This window comes from Orycteropus afer, unplaced genomic scaffold, assembly GCF_000298275.1.
Source record: "Orycteropus afer afer isolate SDZICR_OR568_19922 unplaced genomic scaffold, OryAfe1.0 scaffold00355, whole genome shotgun sequence".
NCBI lineage: Eukaryota > Metazoa > Chordata > Mammalia > Tubulidentata > Orycteropodidae > Orycteropus > Orycteropus afer.
This window is the reverse complement of record NW_006921942.1, coordinates 2,126,269-2,145,880: the sequence shown is the minus strand read 5'-3', so window position 1 is coordinate 2,145,880 and position 19,612 is coordinate 2,126,269. Positions and strand designations below refer to the sequence as shown.

At 37.1% G+C, this 19,612-nt stretch overlaps 1 protein-coding gene across 1 annotated transcript in view; it reads left to right on the top strand.

Moving 5' to 3' along the window:
- The window catches only part of SCMH1 (Scm polycomb group protein homolog 1), a 248,716-nt gene that overhangs the window by 74,433 nt on the left and 154,671 nt on the right, over positions 1–19,612 (top strand). The window contains exons 5-6 of the mRNA XM_007952712.2: positions 11,864–11,952; positions 17,406–17,649. Coding sequence (XP_007950903.2) covers positions 11,864–11,952; positions 17,406–17,649 — 333 coding nt within the window. The remainder of the gene's footprint in view (positions 1–11,863; positions 11,953–17,405; positions 17,650–19,612) is intronic.

The following is a 19,612-nucleotide window of genomic DNA, read 5'->3' as shown; positions in this document are numbered from 1 at the left end:
AAAATTCTTCTAGGGTTTTTTCTGTGTTTTCTTTGGTCTGTCTCTCAATCCTTTGAAGATACCTAAATATTATTCTTTTGAATTCCTTATCAGAAAGTTCCAATGCTGCTTCTTCCTCAGGGATGTGTTCTGGGTCTGTATCCTGTTCCCTTGTTTCTACCACTTTATCTTGCTTCTTTGTGTGGACAGTGATGGTCTTTTGTCTCCGAGACATCATGGCATTATTGTATTTAGATCTCTGTTAACTGTTTGTGAAGAGCAGCCAAGGGTGATTCTGGCTCTTCTTGGTGGTTTTTTATCGTTGGCCCATTGATGGAGAAGAAGGTGGTGGGTCTCGCTCAGTAAGTGAATTTGCAGGAGGTGTGAGTGTAGTTGTGTTTTATGGGGACTGTTGCTGTCTCCCACTCAATTAGACAAAAATTACAACAAAATAACCATCAAAAAAGTAAAACCCATGGACAAAAAATACTCCATGTAATCACACGGGAACAGTAACCAAAAGAAGAAAAAAGGAAAAAAGAAGAAGTAAAAAACAAGAAAACCTGGATATCTGGGTATAGGGCAATAAGAGAAAAAGAGTAGAGAAGGAGAATAATGAAGAATAAAAATGAGAAAAATGCAAAAAGGAAAACAAGGAATAGGGTTAACCACAAGAAAAAAAGAACAAAGAAAAAAATTTTTGCAACCATGAACAGGGAAAAGAACAAATCTGAAAACTAGGACCTGGGAGGGGAAGAATAAAGGATAGTAGTAAAAAGGACAAATGTTTTAATAATAACAGTAGTTTTAAAACAGACAAAAACAACTGAACTAAAAACGAAAAACAAAAAGAGAAAAAGAAAAAAAAATTGGGGGAAGGTAGGGCAGGGCACCCAGGCTCTGCCTGAGCACACATACTGGCATGGACTTCCTGAGGGCCCAGAAGGTGGGTGGGAGTTGGGGATGGCCGCACCTCTGTTCACCAAGGGGTGTGGAGTATAAGAGTAACAAGGGGAATGTCACACCTATTCAGTCATCCCAGTCTGGAGTGTCCTTGGGGTTACTGGGAAATGGAACCTGTTCTTAAGCCCCTGGAATCTCAGCGAGCGCTGTCTCTTTAAATATCCAAAATGATCAAGCCACTTGTAAACATTCAAAATGGCAGTGCCCTCTGGACAAGCAAAAGTCCACAGCTCAGCCTACCTTTCTCTTCGCTGGTTCTTCGCGTTTTCTTCCCCAGCCACCAGAGCAGTCCTCCGTGCAGTCTCTGGCTAGCAGGGCTTATTTTTAGGATAATTCTTAGGTCTTACCACCACTTGGCACTCTCCAAGCTGTCTGTGCTGTGCCGTCAGGCTTGCTCAGGATCACTGCCAGACCACAGCTCCGTATGTCTCCTTTTTTGGTATTTTCATGCAAATTCTTCTGCTAGTTGGGGTTTAGTCCACTTCTGTATCCTTCCCTTCAAGGCTCAGGGGTCCAGGATTATCTTCTGTGTCTGTGTTAATTGGTTCCCCTTTTCTTTGTTGAAGAGAGTCTGTGTAGTCTTTCTCCCTATTCTGCCATCTTTCCAGAAGTCTCGACAATGGAATTTTTTGAGGTGATGGAACAATTCCATATCTTGATTGTGGCACTTGTTACACAACTCTTTGCATTTGTCAAAACTTGGAGAAATATACAATAGAAATAACTTTACTGCATGTAAATGATGCCTTAATAAAAACTCCTGAAAGCATGAAAGATTTGAAAATAGAAGGACATTTTTGTTAGTAAATGGAGCAACTGTTTATCACAAGATAGCCATTCTCTCTGAGCTTTACTTGATCCTAATAAAAATATCAACAGGTTGATTCTATAGTGCATATGACAAAAATGAAAATGCAAGAGAAGGGAATTTCAATTTTCGGCCATAATACAACAAAGAAGGCAGATTTACCTTCATGCCTTAAACAGTTAAAAAACCGGAAAGCAGTCTACATTATAGAATAGTTTTTAGACATTAGACAGAAGGCAGTACATAACAGTGATTCCTGATAGAAGGGAAACAAATAAGGCTGATGAGCTTTTCCAACTCACTGCCTAGAGAGAGTTTTAAGACTGCAGCACAAGGAGGATGATCCCAAATAGCCTGTGGTGTTACTGAGTTAAGCAGACAAGTTTGGGGAGGCTAAGAAGGTGAGATTTAGGGATCGAATGCCAGAGAAGGGAGTTGAATGGAGAGATCAGGACAGCTGCAAATGACTCCTCTTGATTTTTGGCTAATACTGATCTTTATATGTTTGTGAAAAAACTATTGAGACTGGGAAAAGAACCACTGAAAAAGAGTAGGAAAAAGAAAATCCTTAAACTTCACATCAGGACTGAAAGCAGTTCATAGTCCTATTGGCCAGAGTAGAAAAAACCTCCTAACATCTTCACACTTGACATTGACCCTTACCAGGGATTACTTCAGTTGTTGTTGTTGTTGTTGTTGTTAGGTGCATCTAGTCAGTTCCAACTCATAGCTACTCTATGTACAACAGAATGAAACACTGCCCAGTCATGTGCCATCCTTATGCTATACCTGAGTCCATCGTTGCAGCAGCTATGTCATTCCATCTTATTTAGGGTCTTCCCCTTTTTCACTGACCCTCCACTTTACCAAGCATGATATCCTTCTGATAAGATGACCAAAGTAGGTGAGACAAAGTCTGGCCATTCTGGCTTCCAAGGAGTATTCCGACTGTACTTCTTCCAGGACAGATTTGTTAGTTCTGGCAATGTATGGTACTTTTCAGTATTCTTCACCAGCACCACAACCCTAAAGCATCAACTCTTTTTCAGTTTTCCTTATTCATTGTCAAGTTTTCACATGCATATAAATAAGGCTATTGAAAATACCATGGCTTAGGTTAGGTGCACTTTAGTCTGCAGAGAAATGTTTTTTTTTTTTCTTCCACACTTCAAAGCAGTCTTTTGCAGCAGATTTGCCAAATGCAATACAATGTCTGATTTCTTGACTGCTGCTTCCTTTGGTGTTAATTGTGGATCCACATCCAAGTAATATGAAATCTTTGACAATTTTAGTCTGTTCTGCATTTATCATGATGCTGCTTATTGGTTTAGTTGTGAGGATTTTTGTTTTCTTTATGTTGAGACGTAATCCATACCACACACTGTAGTCCCTAATCTTCATCAATAAGTGCTTTAAGTCATCTTCACTTTCAGCAAGCCAATTTATGTCATCTGCTTGTCACAGTGTTAACTAGTCTTCCTCCAATCCTGATGCTGCATTCTTCTTTGTATACTCCAGCTTCTCAGGTTATTTGCTCAGCATACAGATTGAATAAGTATGGTGAAAGGATACAATCCTAACATACACCCTTCCTGTTTTAAGCCCAGGCAGTATCCCTCTTGTTCTGTTTAAATGACAACCTCCTGCTCTATGTACAGGTTCCCCATGAGCACAATTAATTGTTCTTGAATTCTCATTCTTCTCAGTGTTATCCTTAATTTGTTGTGATCCACACAGTCTAATGCTTTTGCATAGTCAACAAACACAAGTAAATATCTTTCTGGTATTCTTTTCTTTCAGTCAGGATTCATCTTACATCAGCAATGATATTCCTCATAACATGCCCTTTCTAAATCCAGCCCTCATTTCTGGAAGTTCTCTGTCAATATACTGCTGCAACCTTCTTTTAATTATCTTCAGCAAAATTTTACTTAGGTATGATATTAATGATATAGTTTGATGATTTCCACATTCTATTGGATCACCTTTATTTGGAATGAGTATACATAGAGATCTCTTCTAGTCAGTTGACCAGGTAGCTTTCTTCCAAATTTCTTAGCATAGATGAGTAAGTGCCTTCAGTGCAGCATCCATTTGTTGAAACATTCCAATGGGTATTCCATCAATTCTTGGAGCTTTATTTTTTGCCAATTCTTTCAGGATAACTTGACCTTCTTCCTTCAGTACCATTGGTTCTTGATCATATGTCACCTCCTGAAATAAATGGACTCTATGAATACCTTCTATCTTCTTTTGATACTTCCCACATCATTCAATATTTTAACCATAGAATCTTTCAATATTGCAACTAGAGACTTGAATTTTCTCTTGAGTTCTTTGAGCTTGAGAAATGCTGAGTGTGTTCTTCCCTTTTGGTTTTCTAACTCCAGGTCTTTGCACATTTCATTATAATAACTGACTTTGTCTTTTCACACTCCTCTTTCAAATATCCTGTTCACCTCTTTTATCTTGTCTTTTCTTCCATTTTCTTTAGATCAGATTATCCATAGAGTAAAGTCTTTTCGGGACCTGCCATTAAAAAATAAATAAATAAAATAAACAAGCCTTGAATGATCAAACTGATTCCCACTAACTTAACTGCATCTTGAAAATATATAAAGGGGGGAAAAAAAGTCCAGCCACCAATAGATAGAGACAAGTATTGATTTGGGTGAAGAGAAGGGCAATGTACCAAATGTGAGTGAACAACACTGTGGCATTGAGGAAGAAGAAGACAGAGAGGTGCATGGGAGGTACTTACAACAAAGATGAACCCTTTTGCACATACAGTACTGCATTGTAAGTGAAGGCAAACATGGATATACAGGTGTCTAGATGGGTGCACAGCCTGAATGATTAGGTATGTCTAAGCAGGGGGTAGTGTGCCCATGAGCATGTATTTATGTTCTGTAAGAATTCCCAGGTATATAGTAGAGCTGACAGGGGACAAGGTTGTAGTCACTTCTTGGCCACCGCCAGCTACCCAGAGGGACCAAGTAGTTGAACCTGTGGCCTCGGGACCATAATCACAGGGAACATCAAGCTTAATTGGCATAACATACTACACAAAACATTGTTCCACCTCCTACTTTGGTGAGTAGTGACTGGCATCTTAAAAGCTTGCAAGCAGCCATCTAGATGCAACGATGGGTCTCTTCTCATCCAGAGCAAAGAAGAATGAAGAGAACCAAAGACACATGGAAACAATTAGTCCAAGCGACTGGTACACTATGCGATCCTCAGCCTATATGACTATGAAGAACTAGACTGTAAGGCCAGAAGAACTAGATGGTGCCTGGCTACCACTGTCAAACACTCAGAGGGGGGTCTATGGAGGTGATCCTGGATAGAGTGGGAGAACAATGTGGAACAAAACATAATCATGAAAAAAAGGGGGGGGGGGAGACCAGGTTTGCTGGTCTGATAGAGCCTGGTGGAATCCCTGAGACTATGGCCCCTAGTTGCCCTTCTGGTCTGGAATTGAACCCACACCTGTGACTTCCAGCCAAGCAAAAGATAGGCATATGAGCTGAACATTTACTTTAGGTAGATACACTCTTTAGAGAGAGCAATCACAGGAGAATAGAAGGGCTCTGTATGCACAGGGAGAAGGCTCGGCAGGGTAAGAGTGCATGGGAGGGAAGGACACCTAGAAGAGGAGGTGGCTATGGGAAGGAAGTGGGAGGAGAGCTGTTGTATTGTGGGAGATTACAGTCAACGTCATGAGACAAAGTGTATGTGAACTGCTGTATAGAAGAAGAATTTGCTCTGTAAACTTTCACCCAAGTCATAATAAAATTAAAAAAAAAAAAAAAGTCCAGCCTTCCAATAACATAAAATTCACAATGTGTGACATTCAGTCAAAAGCTACCAGACAGGCAAAGCAGCAGGAGAAAAAGCAGTTAATAGAACCATACCCAGAAATGAAAGGAAAAGGGGAGTTCTGGTAAGATGCCGGAATAGGCAGAAAGACTGCACAGACCCTCTTCAACAAAGAAAAGGGGAACCAATTAAAACAGACACAGAGGATAATCCTGGACCTCTGAGCCTTGAAAGGAAGGATAGAGAGGTGGACTAAATTCCAACCAGCAGGAGAATTTGCATGAAAATACCCAAAAAAGAGGCATACGGAGCTACGATCTGGCAGCGATCCTGACAGCACAGACAGCTTGGATATTGCTGAGTAGTGGTTGGACCTAAGAATTAACCTAAAAATCAGCCCTGCTAGCCAGGGACTGCATGGAGGACTTCTCTGATGGCTGGGGAATAAAAAGGGAAGTAGTGAAGAGGACGGCAGACTGAGCTGTGGATTTTTGCCTGTCCAGAGGGCGCAGCCATTTTAAATGTTTCCAAGTGGCTTGACCATTTTGGATATTTGAAGTGACAGTGTTCTCCCAGATTCCAGGGGCTTAAGAACAGGCTCCACTTGCCAATAACCCCAAGGCCATCCCTGATGGGATGAAAGATGAGAATATATCCATTTAGGAAGTCCAAAGGACCCAAAACAGTATAGACCCCACAAGAAAATCACCAAGACATATCATCATAAAACTCACTAAAACCAAAGACAAAGACAGAATCCTGAAAGCAGCACAGGAAAAACAAAAAGTTACTTACAAAGGACAACCAGTAAGAATAAGCTCTGATTTCTCAGCAGAAACCATGCAAGTGAGAAGGCAGAAATGAAAGAAAAAGGATAAATAATGCAAACTCTATAATTGATTACAAATAGAAACAAACAAACTAAACAGTTTATCAAATGGATCTTGTAACCACATCGAAGAGAGAATTAATACAAAACACACAGAACCTTCACAGTATACATCTAATGGGGCATATTCTACAGAAAAATTAGAACTGCAAGAAATTCTGGCTTTGGCATAATAATATGAAACTACTTTGCTTATATTTAAGATAGAGTAGATAAGTAATTTAAAATAGAGCAGATGAATAAGAAAGACACAAATACAGAATGAAGGAGGATGAGAATGAATATTACCGTACTGGATTTAAATTAAAAGTATTACGTCTTGAAAAATATAACCATGTGTATGTGTTTTCATTCTTTGGAGAAATGACTGATTCCAAAGCTGAGCAGAAAAAAAAATATATAACGTGAATCTGGAACATCTTATTATGCCAGAAAGCAAAGACATCTCAAAAAATTATGGGGATAATTTAAAAGGATATAAGGAAGGAAGGCTGGGCATTCTACTTCTGTAGTGATACCACCTCAGAAACCCAAGGAGGGGTGGCTATGAGTCGGATCTGACTACATGGCAGTGGTTGTGTTTTTGCGTTGTATATAGTAACCAGCCTTGAAGGGATTCTGGCTGACTGAAATCAGAACAATTTGAGCATCAAAAAGAACATTGAAAATACAGAACAATGGTAATAGCATCCGTGAGTCCACAGTGATACATAATGTATTTTTTAAGTAGGGAGAGAGGTCTCCTTTACAGAATGCCAGATAATAAATATAGAAGGACAGAATTAGAAAATGACTATTTTGCAACCACTATTGTAATAATTGATCCAGGCAAGAATAATTTGTTAAAACTATCAGATAAAAGGGTGTTGGTGGATAGAATATTGGCATAGTGTTATGGTTTCTCCCCATCAATTACCCATTAATTATGAAGGGAAATTGCAATAAAGAAATCTCTTATCCTTTTTAATATCATCATTAGACAAACTAATTGTATGTGCCTCTTGAAGTAATGCAATAAGTACTCAAATACTCTGTGCAGTATTTTTGTTAAAACATTTAGCATGAATGTAATCATGAAGTAATCAGAAAAAGAAAATTGAGATGTTCTCCAAAACAGCTGGCCTGGAATCTTCAAAAATGGCATTGTCATAAAGGACTGAAAAAGAAAGAACAAGCAGCAAGGCTATTCTAGATTAAAGCAGGTGGAAGAAATTTGTTGGGGTAGTAATATTGTGGTTTTGTAGGTGAATGTCCTTGTTCTATAGACAAATATATGAAGTTGTAGGGGTAAAGTGTCATGATGTCTCCAACATGGTTCAGGGAAAAAATGTGCAGACAATTATGTAAAACAAATGTGGCAAAATGTTATTTAAGTTGTTGAATCTAGGTGAAAGCTACATAGTTGTTCATTACTCTATTTTTGCTGCTTTTCACTAGGCTTAAATGTTTTGAAAATAAATTCTAAAGGTAAGATTTTATATAGCTACAGATACACATAGACACACACATATATAGTTATATATACCTACACATATATGTACAGCATGTGTGTGTGTACATGCATGTTCCTCCAGCCACCTCTGGATCTCTCTCCTGAGTTGCTGAATCAGAATATCTAGGTAATGGGCTTTGGATTCTGCATAGTAAAATCACTCCCCCAAGACTAACATGCTGTTCATCCATTTTGGAAGTAGTATTATAGAGGAGCATTCTTCTCCATTAAAATCTTCTATGGTTTCTTTTGTGTTCTGTTCACATAAGCAAGATTACTCCCTTGTAAAGTGCTCTAGGGAAAAATTGTGTTAAGGTAGAATCATTCTCAAGTTATCTAAAGCTTCCAATCTTTTCCTTACATCCCCCTATTATCAGTGAACTACTTTCTGGCTCAAGGTTATGACTATTCTAAACAGGGCTGTCTGGAGCAGTAGTTCTCAAACTTGGCTGCCCATTTGAACCATCTAGGAAGCTCTTAAAAATTTTAGTGCCTAGGCCTTACTTGGGAGCTCTGGTGGCGTAGTGCCTAAGGCATTTGACTGCTAACCAGAAGGCTGGCGGTTCATACCCACCAGCCACTGCTCTGAAGCAAGGTTGGGCAATCTACTTCCATAATGATACCGCTTCAGAAACCCAAGGGGGGGTCACTATAAGTCGGTTCCAACTCGAGGGCAGTGAGGTTGGTTGGTTGGTTGCTAGGCCTTACTTACCTCGGATCAATTAAATCTAAATTTATGGGAATAGAACTAATGTATTCTTTAATGCTCTTCTGGGCATTTCCATGTTCACGTTTGAGAATTGCTGGTCTAGAGCAGAAGCATGAGCTCCAGTGAGAACCCTAGTGAACTGTGTTAGAATCCCAGTGCAAAATGCCTGCTCAGTAAAATTACTCACATCTCCAGTGTAAATGTGGTACACTGACTTGAAAGAAGCCCCTTATATGTTTCTGTTACTGATCAATCTCATTTCCTAAGTAGCCACCAGGGCTTATCAATGGAAAGGGGAATTAAAAAGATAAATGTCTCATTTTCTTGTTACAGAATTTTGAACTCCATTATAGAAAATGTAGGGAAAGAAACAAAATAAAACTTTATAAGTGATTTTCACCATGGTGACTTAAATGCTTATTTTGCAAGGTAATTTTTAAAATACTCACTGAATCCCTCTTTTTTGCACAAAGCTCCTGGTTGATGCCAGAAACATCTATACTTGTCCACGTCTGTATATTACATATTTTGTTGTTGTTGTTGTTGAGTGCCATCGAGTCATTTCCGACTCATAGCGACCCCATGCACAGCAGAATGAAACATATTTTAGGATATTTTATATTTATACATATTTTAGGATTAGTCATAACCCTCACTCCCAGTTACATTAACCTAAATTTGCTTATGTTTGAGTATTTCTATGGGGATGTACTAGTGAAGTGGTGTTAAGATTCTGTCAGAACTAAAAGACATGCTGAGAATCCTTCCCAAATACAATCAGGTTGGGTAGTCAGTCCCTCTTCACAGAAGACGATTTGTTCAGCACCTTTCTTCCAGATCCATTTCTCCTTTTTCTTTTTGTTTTCTCACCTTGGGGTGAAATGTGGATAGTTCACCAGCCCTCAATAAAACTAAGGTTTGGAACTACTGCTTTAGTTCATTATCTCATCTGACAAATAGAGAAACAGAGGTGAGTTTCCAAAAGTTGTACCATGAGTTAGTGGCATGTTGTTGTTAGGTGCCATTAAGTCAGTTCTGACACAGAGCAACCCCATGTTCAACAGAACGAAATATTGCTCATCCTGCATCATCCTCACAATCCTTGGTATGTTTGAGTGCATTGTTGCAGCCACTATGTCAATCTATCTCATTGAGGGTCTTCTTCTTTTTCACTGACCTTCTATTTTACCAAACATGATGTCCTTCTCCAGAGACCACTCCCTCCTCATAGTATGGCCAGAGGTAACTTCTACAGCACATTTGCCCAGTGCAGTATGTTGTTTAATTTCTTGAGTGCTGCTTCCATGGGTGTTGATTATGGATCCATGTTAAAAGAAATCCTTGACAACTTCAATCTTTTCTCCATTTATTGCGATGTTGCTTATTGGTCCAGTTGTGAGGATTTTTGCTTTTTTTATGTTGAAGTGTGAGTCATACTGAAAACTGTATTCTTTGATCTTCATCAGTAAGTGCTTCAAGTCATCTTCAGTTTCAGCAAGCAAGGCCATGTCATCTTCATATTGCATGTTGTTACTGAGTTTTCCTCCAGTCCTGATGCCGTTTTCTTCTTCGTGTAATCCAGCTTCTCCGATTATTTGCTCAGCATACAGATTGAATAAGTATGGTGAAAAGATATAACACTGACACACACCTTTCCTGACTTCTCAAGCTGAAAGAACTGAAGAAAAAATTCAACCTCGAGTTCCATTAGCCATTAGACAATTGCAAATCAGAACAGTGAAATATCATCTCACCCTCAGCACTAATAGCAAAGTTCAAAAAAAACAGAAAACAAGAAATGTGATATTAATGATATTTGTTTTTTATTTTCCATGTTCTGTTGGATCACCTTTCTTTGGGATGGACACACAAGGTAATTGTCTTCCAAATTTCTTGGCATAGATGGGTGAGCGCTTCCAGTGATGCATCCATTTGTTGAAAATCTCAGTTGATATTCTGTCAGTTACTGACTGGAGCCTTGTTTTTTGCCAATGCCTTCAGTATACCTTGGACTTCTTCCTTCAGTACCACAAGTTCTTGATCATATGCTACTGCCTGAAAAGGTTGAATACCAACCAATTCTTTTTGGTACAGTGACTCTTTTTATTCCTTCCATCTTCATTTGATTGCCTGGGTTTCAGCCCTGTCTTTGCCATTTTCTCACTGTAAAATCAAGCAATTTTACTTAACTCCATACGTTTTTCTAAGATATTATCTAATAACTTCATAGCATTGTATAAGGAAATTTAGATCCTCGGTGTAAAGTGACTTACACAGTATATAGCACACAGTAAAGTACTCAAGACTATCAGATACTACTGCTGCTATTGTTTCCAGCTCTACAGTTTTGGTTTCTTTCATCAGGAAAGTGACAGGTTGGGAGACTAGTTTGAAAGTCATTAGAATTTACTATCTCAGGTGGAGAGTTAAAGCCAAATTGAAGGAAGCACTTGGAACTCTTAATTGGAAGACCTAACTATAATAATGATCTTATTTCTATAATTCGTTAATTAAATGGTACATTCTTACTGGTACTGGTACTTACTTGCTGAATGGGCATGGACACTTTACCTCTCTAAGCTTTTTTCTCTTTTGGAAAATAAAAATACTTGGGCAGGATGATCTCATCTGTCTTCATCATTATCTGATCCTTAGTTGTTTAAGTAAACAGTAATATCAAGAAAGTATTTTATCCTTGGGGTGTGTGTGTGTATAATAGAGAAAGAGGGAAAAGAGACATAGTTTATGTTGAGATAAACTAAAAATTTGGTTATTAAAGATACCAGTTGACATATTTGGTTTCTTTTAAGAGATAAATATATCCCCTTTCACACTCTGCTATCTGGTTGTTTCTAAATATCTGTTAATCCTATTTCACATCCTTTTTGGATTTTTCAAGGAGAGCTTTCTAGGCATTATATACATTCTGTAATATTTGTCTTGAAATCTGGAAACAAGGTTTGCAGACTCCTACTACTTACCTTGGACAAGTTACTTCCTCTTCTGTGCCTCATATTCCTCATCTATCTAATGAGGTGTTTCTTATATTTAACCTGTTTGTATTTAAGTTATTTTCTAAGAATATATGATTCTGTGACTACCAAAGCATAAGTTGTAGCAGTGGTAGCTGGATTCCGAAGGGAGAACTTGATATCTCCCTTGCAAACATTTTTCATCTGTTGCTCATTATATTTGCTGCAGGATTTCGGCTGAATGCTTCCTCTTGGCCCATGTTCCTTTTGAAGACATTAAATGGAGCAGAGATGGCTCCCATCAAGATTTTCCATAAGGTATGGTGTCACTCAAATATCACCAGTTCTAAGCTGCTTAAAGTCAAATGCTTACGTTCTCTCAATTAATGTAAATGCTTACATCCACTTATTCATTATACTTATGGCCTGGGATGCTTTCTCAGAAACTAGTTCAGAAAAATTGTTTTGTTTAGTACCTTGTGGACCAGCAGTTACCTGGGAAGGAATAACCTTAGACTATAAGTTAGGATTTCTAGTTTGTGGTTCCTGGCTCTGCTATTAATAAGCTATGTCTACTTGGAGCAAACTGTTAATGTCTTTTGACCTCATATATAAAGTGGGGTTCTGTCTACCTCACAGAATTGTTAAGAAGTTAAAATGTGTTTATTAGTAGGATATATAAATTGCAGCATAAATCTAAAGGGATTATTCTTACTATAGATTATACAGTTCCAAAGAGAGAGAAAGGAAAACCTTTTTTTGAGTGCCTACAATATGTTTTGAGATTTATATATACTTCCTTATTTAATTCTCACAACTAATCTTATGAAATAGGGATTATTATTTACATGCAGTAGTCAAGGATATAAATATTTTTAAATAAGAAACTTGCCCAAGATCACATAGCTAGTAAGTGATAAAATAGGGATCCAAAAGCTGTATTTGCTCTTCATTGTTTCTCAAGGGATGAAGCAATCAGTCTGCTATCAGCTAAATTATTTCAGTGGTGTTAGAGGTGCTGTAAAGGGGACTGAATTATGTTCTAATTTGCTATTTAAGTCTAAATATTGAGAAGGCTGTGGTTCCCAAAATATGTATTGAGTAACTTTAAAGCCCTTTCATTACAGAATACCTCAAAATGCTATATGAAAAAATATACATATATTCCTTTAAATGCTTTGCTGAGCTTACCAGAAAGTAAGAAAAGTTTTCAGAGGCCAAAAATGAAGAAGGAAAACCAGAGTGTTAAATGTATACTCTGAACCTGCAGCTACCTCAGGGGCTTTTTTCCTGTACTATTTTCCAAGGATCTTATCTTTTAACACCCACATTTGAACAGAAGGTGAGGCCTTGGGCTCAGGCAAGGCAAGGATATAGATTTGAGACTACCACATAAAAAAGAAATTGGATCCCTCAAAAGTTTACCCTGAATGAAAAGATTATTACATTAATGACAAAGACTTTTTGCCTGGCTCTGTGTTAGGATGGGAATGGAGTTATCTCTTGTGATGCAACAGATAAGTCCAGGGTTCAGATGCAGTGTTTGTGTTGTCCAGGAATCCCAAAGTTGTATGGAGATACTTCTGAGTACCTACAGAGCAGACTCAAAACCTCTCAAGGAACATGCTTTCAACCCTGATTGAATATAAGTCCCAAAGGCAAGATACCACTGAAGATGAGCACGCATCCAGAAGTACAAAATCTTCATAAATACTCAAAACAATATAACATGATGAGAAATCAGTAGATTCAACAAACAGTAAGATTATATAAGGACTTTCAGATAATAGATTATAAATTAAATATTTGAAAATGACTAACGAAATGAAAGGGAATTTTTTAAATAAAAAAATACTACTTTTAAAAAGGGATTTGGAAAAGAAGCAAATAGAACATCTAGAAATGAAACAATCATTGCAATAGAAAAATAGACAGCTTAGGCATAGATAAAGAATTATTAACAGAAAGACATGTATAAGGAAATTACCCAGAATGCTACAGAGAGAGAAAAAGAAATGGAAAATATGAAAGAGAATGTAAGAGACAAGGAGAATAATATTAGAAGTCCCAATATATGCTGAACAAGAAATCAAGCAAGATTAATTAGAAAGAATAGAGAAGAGGCAGTATTTGAAAACATAATAACAGGAAATGTTAAAGACAAATACACATCTTAAAACATCATGATATAACTACAGAGAAAGAACTACAAACAAAAGAGGAGATCTGAGCAAGCTATGAAACAGAATCTGTTGAAGGATTACAGTTGGACTAATAGCACATTTCTTAACAGCAACAGTGCAAACCAGAAGATAATAAAATGATATCTTCAGAGTACTGAGAGAAAATAGTTCATCTAGAATTCTGTTATCTAGTTTTACTGTTATTTCAGATTGAGAGTAAAATCAAGATATTTTCAAACAAACCAATATGAGTGGTTATTAACAAATTCAGTGAAAGAATAACTTAAAGAATATATTTCAGGAATAAGGTAATTAAACCCAGAAAGTAAGAATGAGACGCAAAAAGTAACATTGAGGCAAGATACTGGTTAACATGTGAGTAAAGCTAATCATAAGCATTGCCTACAACTATAAACCAGTTACGATAACAAAGGATTGTCAGGATAACAATGTGAACAAAATTATTAAGCACCTATGTACTAGAGGCGCAGTGGTAGAGCATTTGGCTGCCAACCAAAAGGTCAGCAGTTTGATCCCACGAGCCACTCTATGAGAGAAAGATGTGTCAGTCTGGTTTTGTAAAGATTTACAGCCTTGGAAACTCTATGGGGCAGTTCTAGTCCACACTACATAGTCACTGTGAGTCAGAATCGACTTGATGGCAGTGTTTTTTTTTTTTTTAAATATACCTTCAGAGGAGATAAAATATTCTAAGATTCTTGTGTTTGGGATCAGAAATAAATAAGAACTTTAGATTCTGTTATGTCAAGTGTGCAGTTAAAATCTTAAGGGAATGTACTAAAAGAATATAGCTAAGACAGTTAACTTCTGACTCAGTGGAGGGAAAAAAGGGAAGTAAATTCAGTTGATTGAAAAAGAGGAAAGAGAACTTTAAAAACTCAAATTAAATAGAAATGTGGACAAAAAGATAGCTGTAATAAATCTAAATACATCAGTTATCACAAGAAATGAGATTAAATTCATCCATTTAGTAAGATATAAATTAATGATTTTTTAAAAAGCTAGCTATATAATATTTATAAGAGACATTACTAAAACATATGACATGAAATTGTTATAAGTAAAAGAATATAAAAGATAAGCCAGGCAAACCTTGATCAAAACAAAGCTAGTATTAAATATACTGAAATCAGACAAAGGAGACTTTGATGTTAAAAAGCATTAAAAAGGTCATTGCATAATAATAAAAAAGTAAATTTCACCAAAAAGATAAATTGCCATATTTTATGCAAGTAAAATGAATGTTACACTGTTTTTCGCCAACTGCATGGTTCCTATGTGCACTATGTGCATTATATGCAAAAAATACAGTAATTATGCATATGCTTCTAAGAAAAAGAGCCTTAGAGTGTTTAAAAAAAAAAGCAAGTTTGACAGAATTACATGGAAAAAAATTTTAAAAATCCACAGTCATAGGGAAATTGGTACTACATCTCTCTCAATAATTGGTAAATTAAGCAGACAAAAAAAAAATTGGTTGCAAATCAATATCCAATCAGTTGATCAGTTTTAGAAAAATCAATTACATTCCTTTTTAATAACAACATGTGGTTTGAAAAGGAAATTTAAAAAAAATACTATTTATGATAGCAATAAAATTATACATACAAAAAATGTCAAGCATATGATAGTTCTAGAGGAATTTTAATATATTAAAGAAGAAATCCACGTTAAAGAAGACTTTACAAATGAAAAAGTATCATGTTCTTGTATGGAAAAGCTTAATATCATACAAAGGTTATTTGTTCCTAAATCAACCTAGAAATGTATTGCAATTCCAGTCAAAATCTCAATAGGGCTTTTTGGTAGAACTTGAAAAAGTGATTTTAAAATTCATGTGAAATATCAAGAAAAAAGTATAGCCTTAACAAATATTGAAGAATGACAAAGTAGAGATAGTTTTCCTGCCCAGCTAACCAGAGCTCTGGTGGTATAGTGGTTAAGGCATTTGACTGCTAACCAGAAGGTTGACGGATTGAGCCCATCAGCTGCTCCGTGGTAGATTAGGCAGTCTGTTTCCATAAAGATTTACAGCTTTGGAAACCCAGTGGGAGTCACTATGAGTGGGAATTGACTCTATAGCAGTGAGTTTTTGTTTTGTTTTGTTTTGTTTTATGTTGTGGATACAAATTAGATAGTAAAACCAAAGGAATAGAATAGTGAGTACAACACATATTTGGAAACTTTACCTGTTACAAATCAACACCTAGGAGTTCTCCATACTGGTGAGAGTGTACAATGTTACCATCACTTTGGGAACAAATTAACAATCTCTAGTAAAGTAAAGGGAGCTCTGGTAGCATAGTGGCTAAGGCACTTGACTGCTAACCAGAAGGCTGGAAGTTCAAACCCACCAGCCACTCCTTGGAAGGAAGATGGGGCAATCTACTTCCGTAGTGATACTGCCTTGGAAACCAAAGGAGGGGTCGCTATGAGTCGGGTCCCACTCGACGGTACACAACAACAACAACAACAGTAGTAAAGGAAAGGATATCTGTCCTGCCTTAGACTCAATTCCAACTCATAGCAACCCTATGGGACATTGGGTTTCCTAAGATGTAATCTTTATAGGAGCAGATTGCCAGGACTTTTCTCCCATGAAACCACTGCTGGGTTCAAACCACTGACCTTTTTGTTAGCAGACAAGTGCTTAAACATTGTGACACCAGGGTCATTATATATCTATACTAAAACAAAAAACTAAACCCACTGCCATCAAGTGGATTCTGACTTATAGTGACCCTATAGGACAGAGTAGAACTGCCCAAGGGTTTCCATGGCTGTAATCTTTATGGAAGCAGATTGCCACATCTTTCTCCTGCAGAACAGCTGGTAGGCTCCTTTGGTTAGCAGTCAAGCATTTAACCACTGTGCCAGCAGTTCTCCTTCATATGTATCCTACAACCCAGAAATCCTACTCCTAAGGCATATATCCTAAAGAAACCCTCCCACATGTGTACAGAAGAAAAAGTACAAGAATATTAATTAAAACTCTTCTGAAATAGTAAATAACTAGAAACAACCTTAAATGTCTATCAAAAGAATATTAATCGTGCTGTATACATAAAATAGAAGGCTATTCAGCAGTTAAAATGAACTAGAACTAAATTCATTAACATGTTTAAACCTGAAAAATATAATGGTGAACAACAAAATGTTGTAGAATTGTATGTACAGTATGATAACATTTACATAAAATTAAAAATCATGCAGATGGATATGAACATATGTTATAAAGGATAAAAACATGCATGAATCATAGTTTTATCCCTGTGGTAGGTGGAAGGGAAATTGAATGCAGGAAGAACACAAAGGATTCAACTTTATTTGTAATCTTTTATATCTTTAGTTAAAAAAATACCTAAAGCAAAGATGTCAGTGAAAATGTTAGGATTAACAAAATAATACTTTGGTATCATTTGAAATTCATTTAAAAGAAAACTAAATCTCTATTATAAATCTTATGTAACAGTCACTTTTTAATCTTCCAAATGAGGTAGATGCAGTCCATTGGCATACATCGCCTCTCTCTGTGTCAAGGTTTGTGTATTTCTGTTTCTTACCTAGGAACCACCATCTCCTTCTCATAACTTCTTCAAAATGGGAATGAAGCTAGAAGCTGTGGACAGGAAGAACCCTCATTTCATCTGCCCAGCCACTATTGGGGAGGTCCGGGGCTCAGAGGTGCTTGTCACTTTTGATGGGTGGCGAGGGGCCTTTGACTACTGGTGCCGCTTTGACTCCCGGGACATCTTCCCTGTGGGCTGGTGTTCCTTGACTGGAGACAACCTTCAGCCACCTGGCACAAAAGGTAAAGGCCCCATCTTGGGCCCTTGAAACAAAACCCAGATGATAAGGGAGAATTACCTGGTTCTCTCATGGTCAACATATCTTTTACCCATTAACCTCATTAGTAGACAGAGAAAGTCAGGGGCCAGCACTATAGGTTAAAACCAAGGCCTACTAGAGATAATGAGAAATTATAAGAATTTAGTGTCAAATAAAGCCATACATAGAACTTGGGATAATGTGAAAATTCCTTGCTTAAAATATTCGGATTTATTCTCAGGCAATTACTTCTTACTTACTTCTTACTTCTGTCCCTAACCGATTTAGAGTTTGAATCATATCATTCTCAAGGTAGACATCTTCCTCAGGCCTTGTGGGCTTTGTGTATGAACTGGAGTAGCTTTCTGTTGTAAAATGCTTGAGAAGTACTGTGGAAGGAATGGAAGGAGCATGGGCTTTGAAGTAAGATAAGATAGAGTTTGAGTTCTAGTGCTGCCTGTTACCAACTGTGTGGCTTTGGGCAGTTAATTCACCTCTCTAAACCTCAGTTTCCTTATCTATAAAAGAATACCTGTTTCATAAAGGTATTGTGAGGAATAAATGAGATTATATGGTTTAAATACTTATATAATATTTGGCAAATGGCAAGTGCTAAACATGTTTTTATTGCATTACTGCTGCAATTATAGTTGTACATTCTATTTATTATTTTTACATAGTATATGTTATATGGTTATTATAATGTGCTATATTATCACTATTATAAAACCATTGTTAAATGAATAATCATTACCAATGGGAGAGTTTATCTATAAAGTACTAGAATACTGCCACAGAGTAGGTGAACAGTACATGATAGGTCTAATGATCATGATGGTGGAGACATACAGGATACATTTTGAGATACCTATTCTTTTTAAAGAAAATAATAATTTCTTTCCCCTTCAGTCTAAAAGTCCTGGTGAATCTGAGGAAATGGAAAGTCATCATATTTTTGAAGGGTCTTTTTTCTAAACCTGTGTTGAAATCATTCATTCAGTTAGCCAAATACTTATTGAGCACCTATTGTGAACCAGGCTTAGGATACAGCAGTGAAGAAAAACAATGTTCCTGGCCTTATTGGCAACTTCCATTCTAGTGGGGTATTATTATTGTCAGCTGCCATTGAGTTGAACCCCAACTCACAGGAACCCCATTTACAATGGAAGGAAATGCTGCCCATTCCTGCACCATCCCTATGATTGGTTGTGGATCAGACTCTTGTGATGTGTAGCATTTTCACTGGCTGATTTTCAGAAGTAGATTGCCAGGCCTGTCTTACTAGTCTGTCTTAGTCTAGAAGCTTCACTGAAACCCATTCAGCTTCATAGAAACATTCAGGTCTTGACTGACTGGTGGGTAGTAACTGTGCATTAAGAACCTTGGCCAGGAATCTCCTGCATGGAAGCCAAGAATTCTACCACTGAACCTTCACTCCCCTCCGCGCCCCATGGCATAACACATAAAGTAAACCTTTAAGTCGAGAAAGAAATATACTTACTCCTCTCTTATCCACTATCTCGTTATTCAAAATTTTATCTTTATGATAGTAGAAAATCTATCCAACTATTTTGAGAATGTACATCTGGCAGTAACAAATGCTGAGGTACAAGGCAAGAGTAACGCTGGCTGTGATGGTTAAGGTTATGTGTCAGCTTGACTGGGCCATGGTTCTCAGTGGTTAGCAATTAAGTAACAGTGTAATTTGACAGTTATGTCATAAAGTAGTCATCTTCCATTTTGTGATCTGATGTAGTTATCCTCCATTTTTTCATAATGCCAGTTTTCACACAACACTGATTTTTACATAACAATCTGGTCTTGGAACATAACCATGTTGATAAGTGATGAGTGAGTGTAATATAATTTCAGATAGATAATTTCTCCAAAGGAATCAAAATAATTGAGAATAGTGATAAACCCCCCCGCAAAAAAAAAAAAAAAAA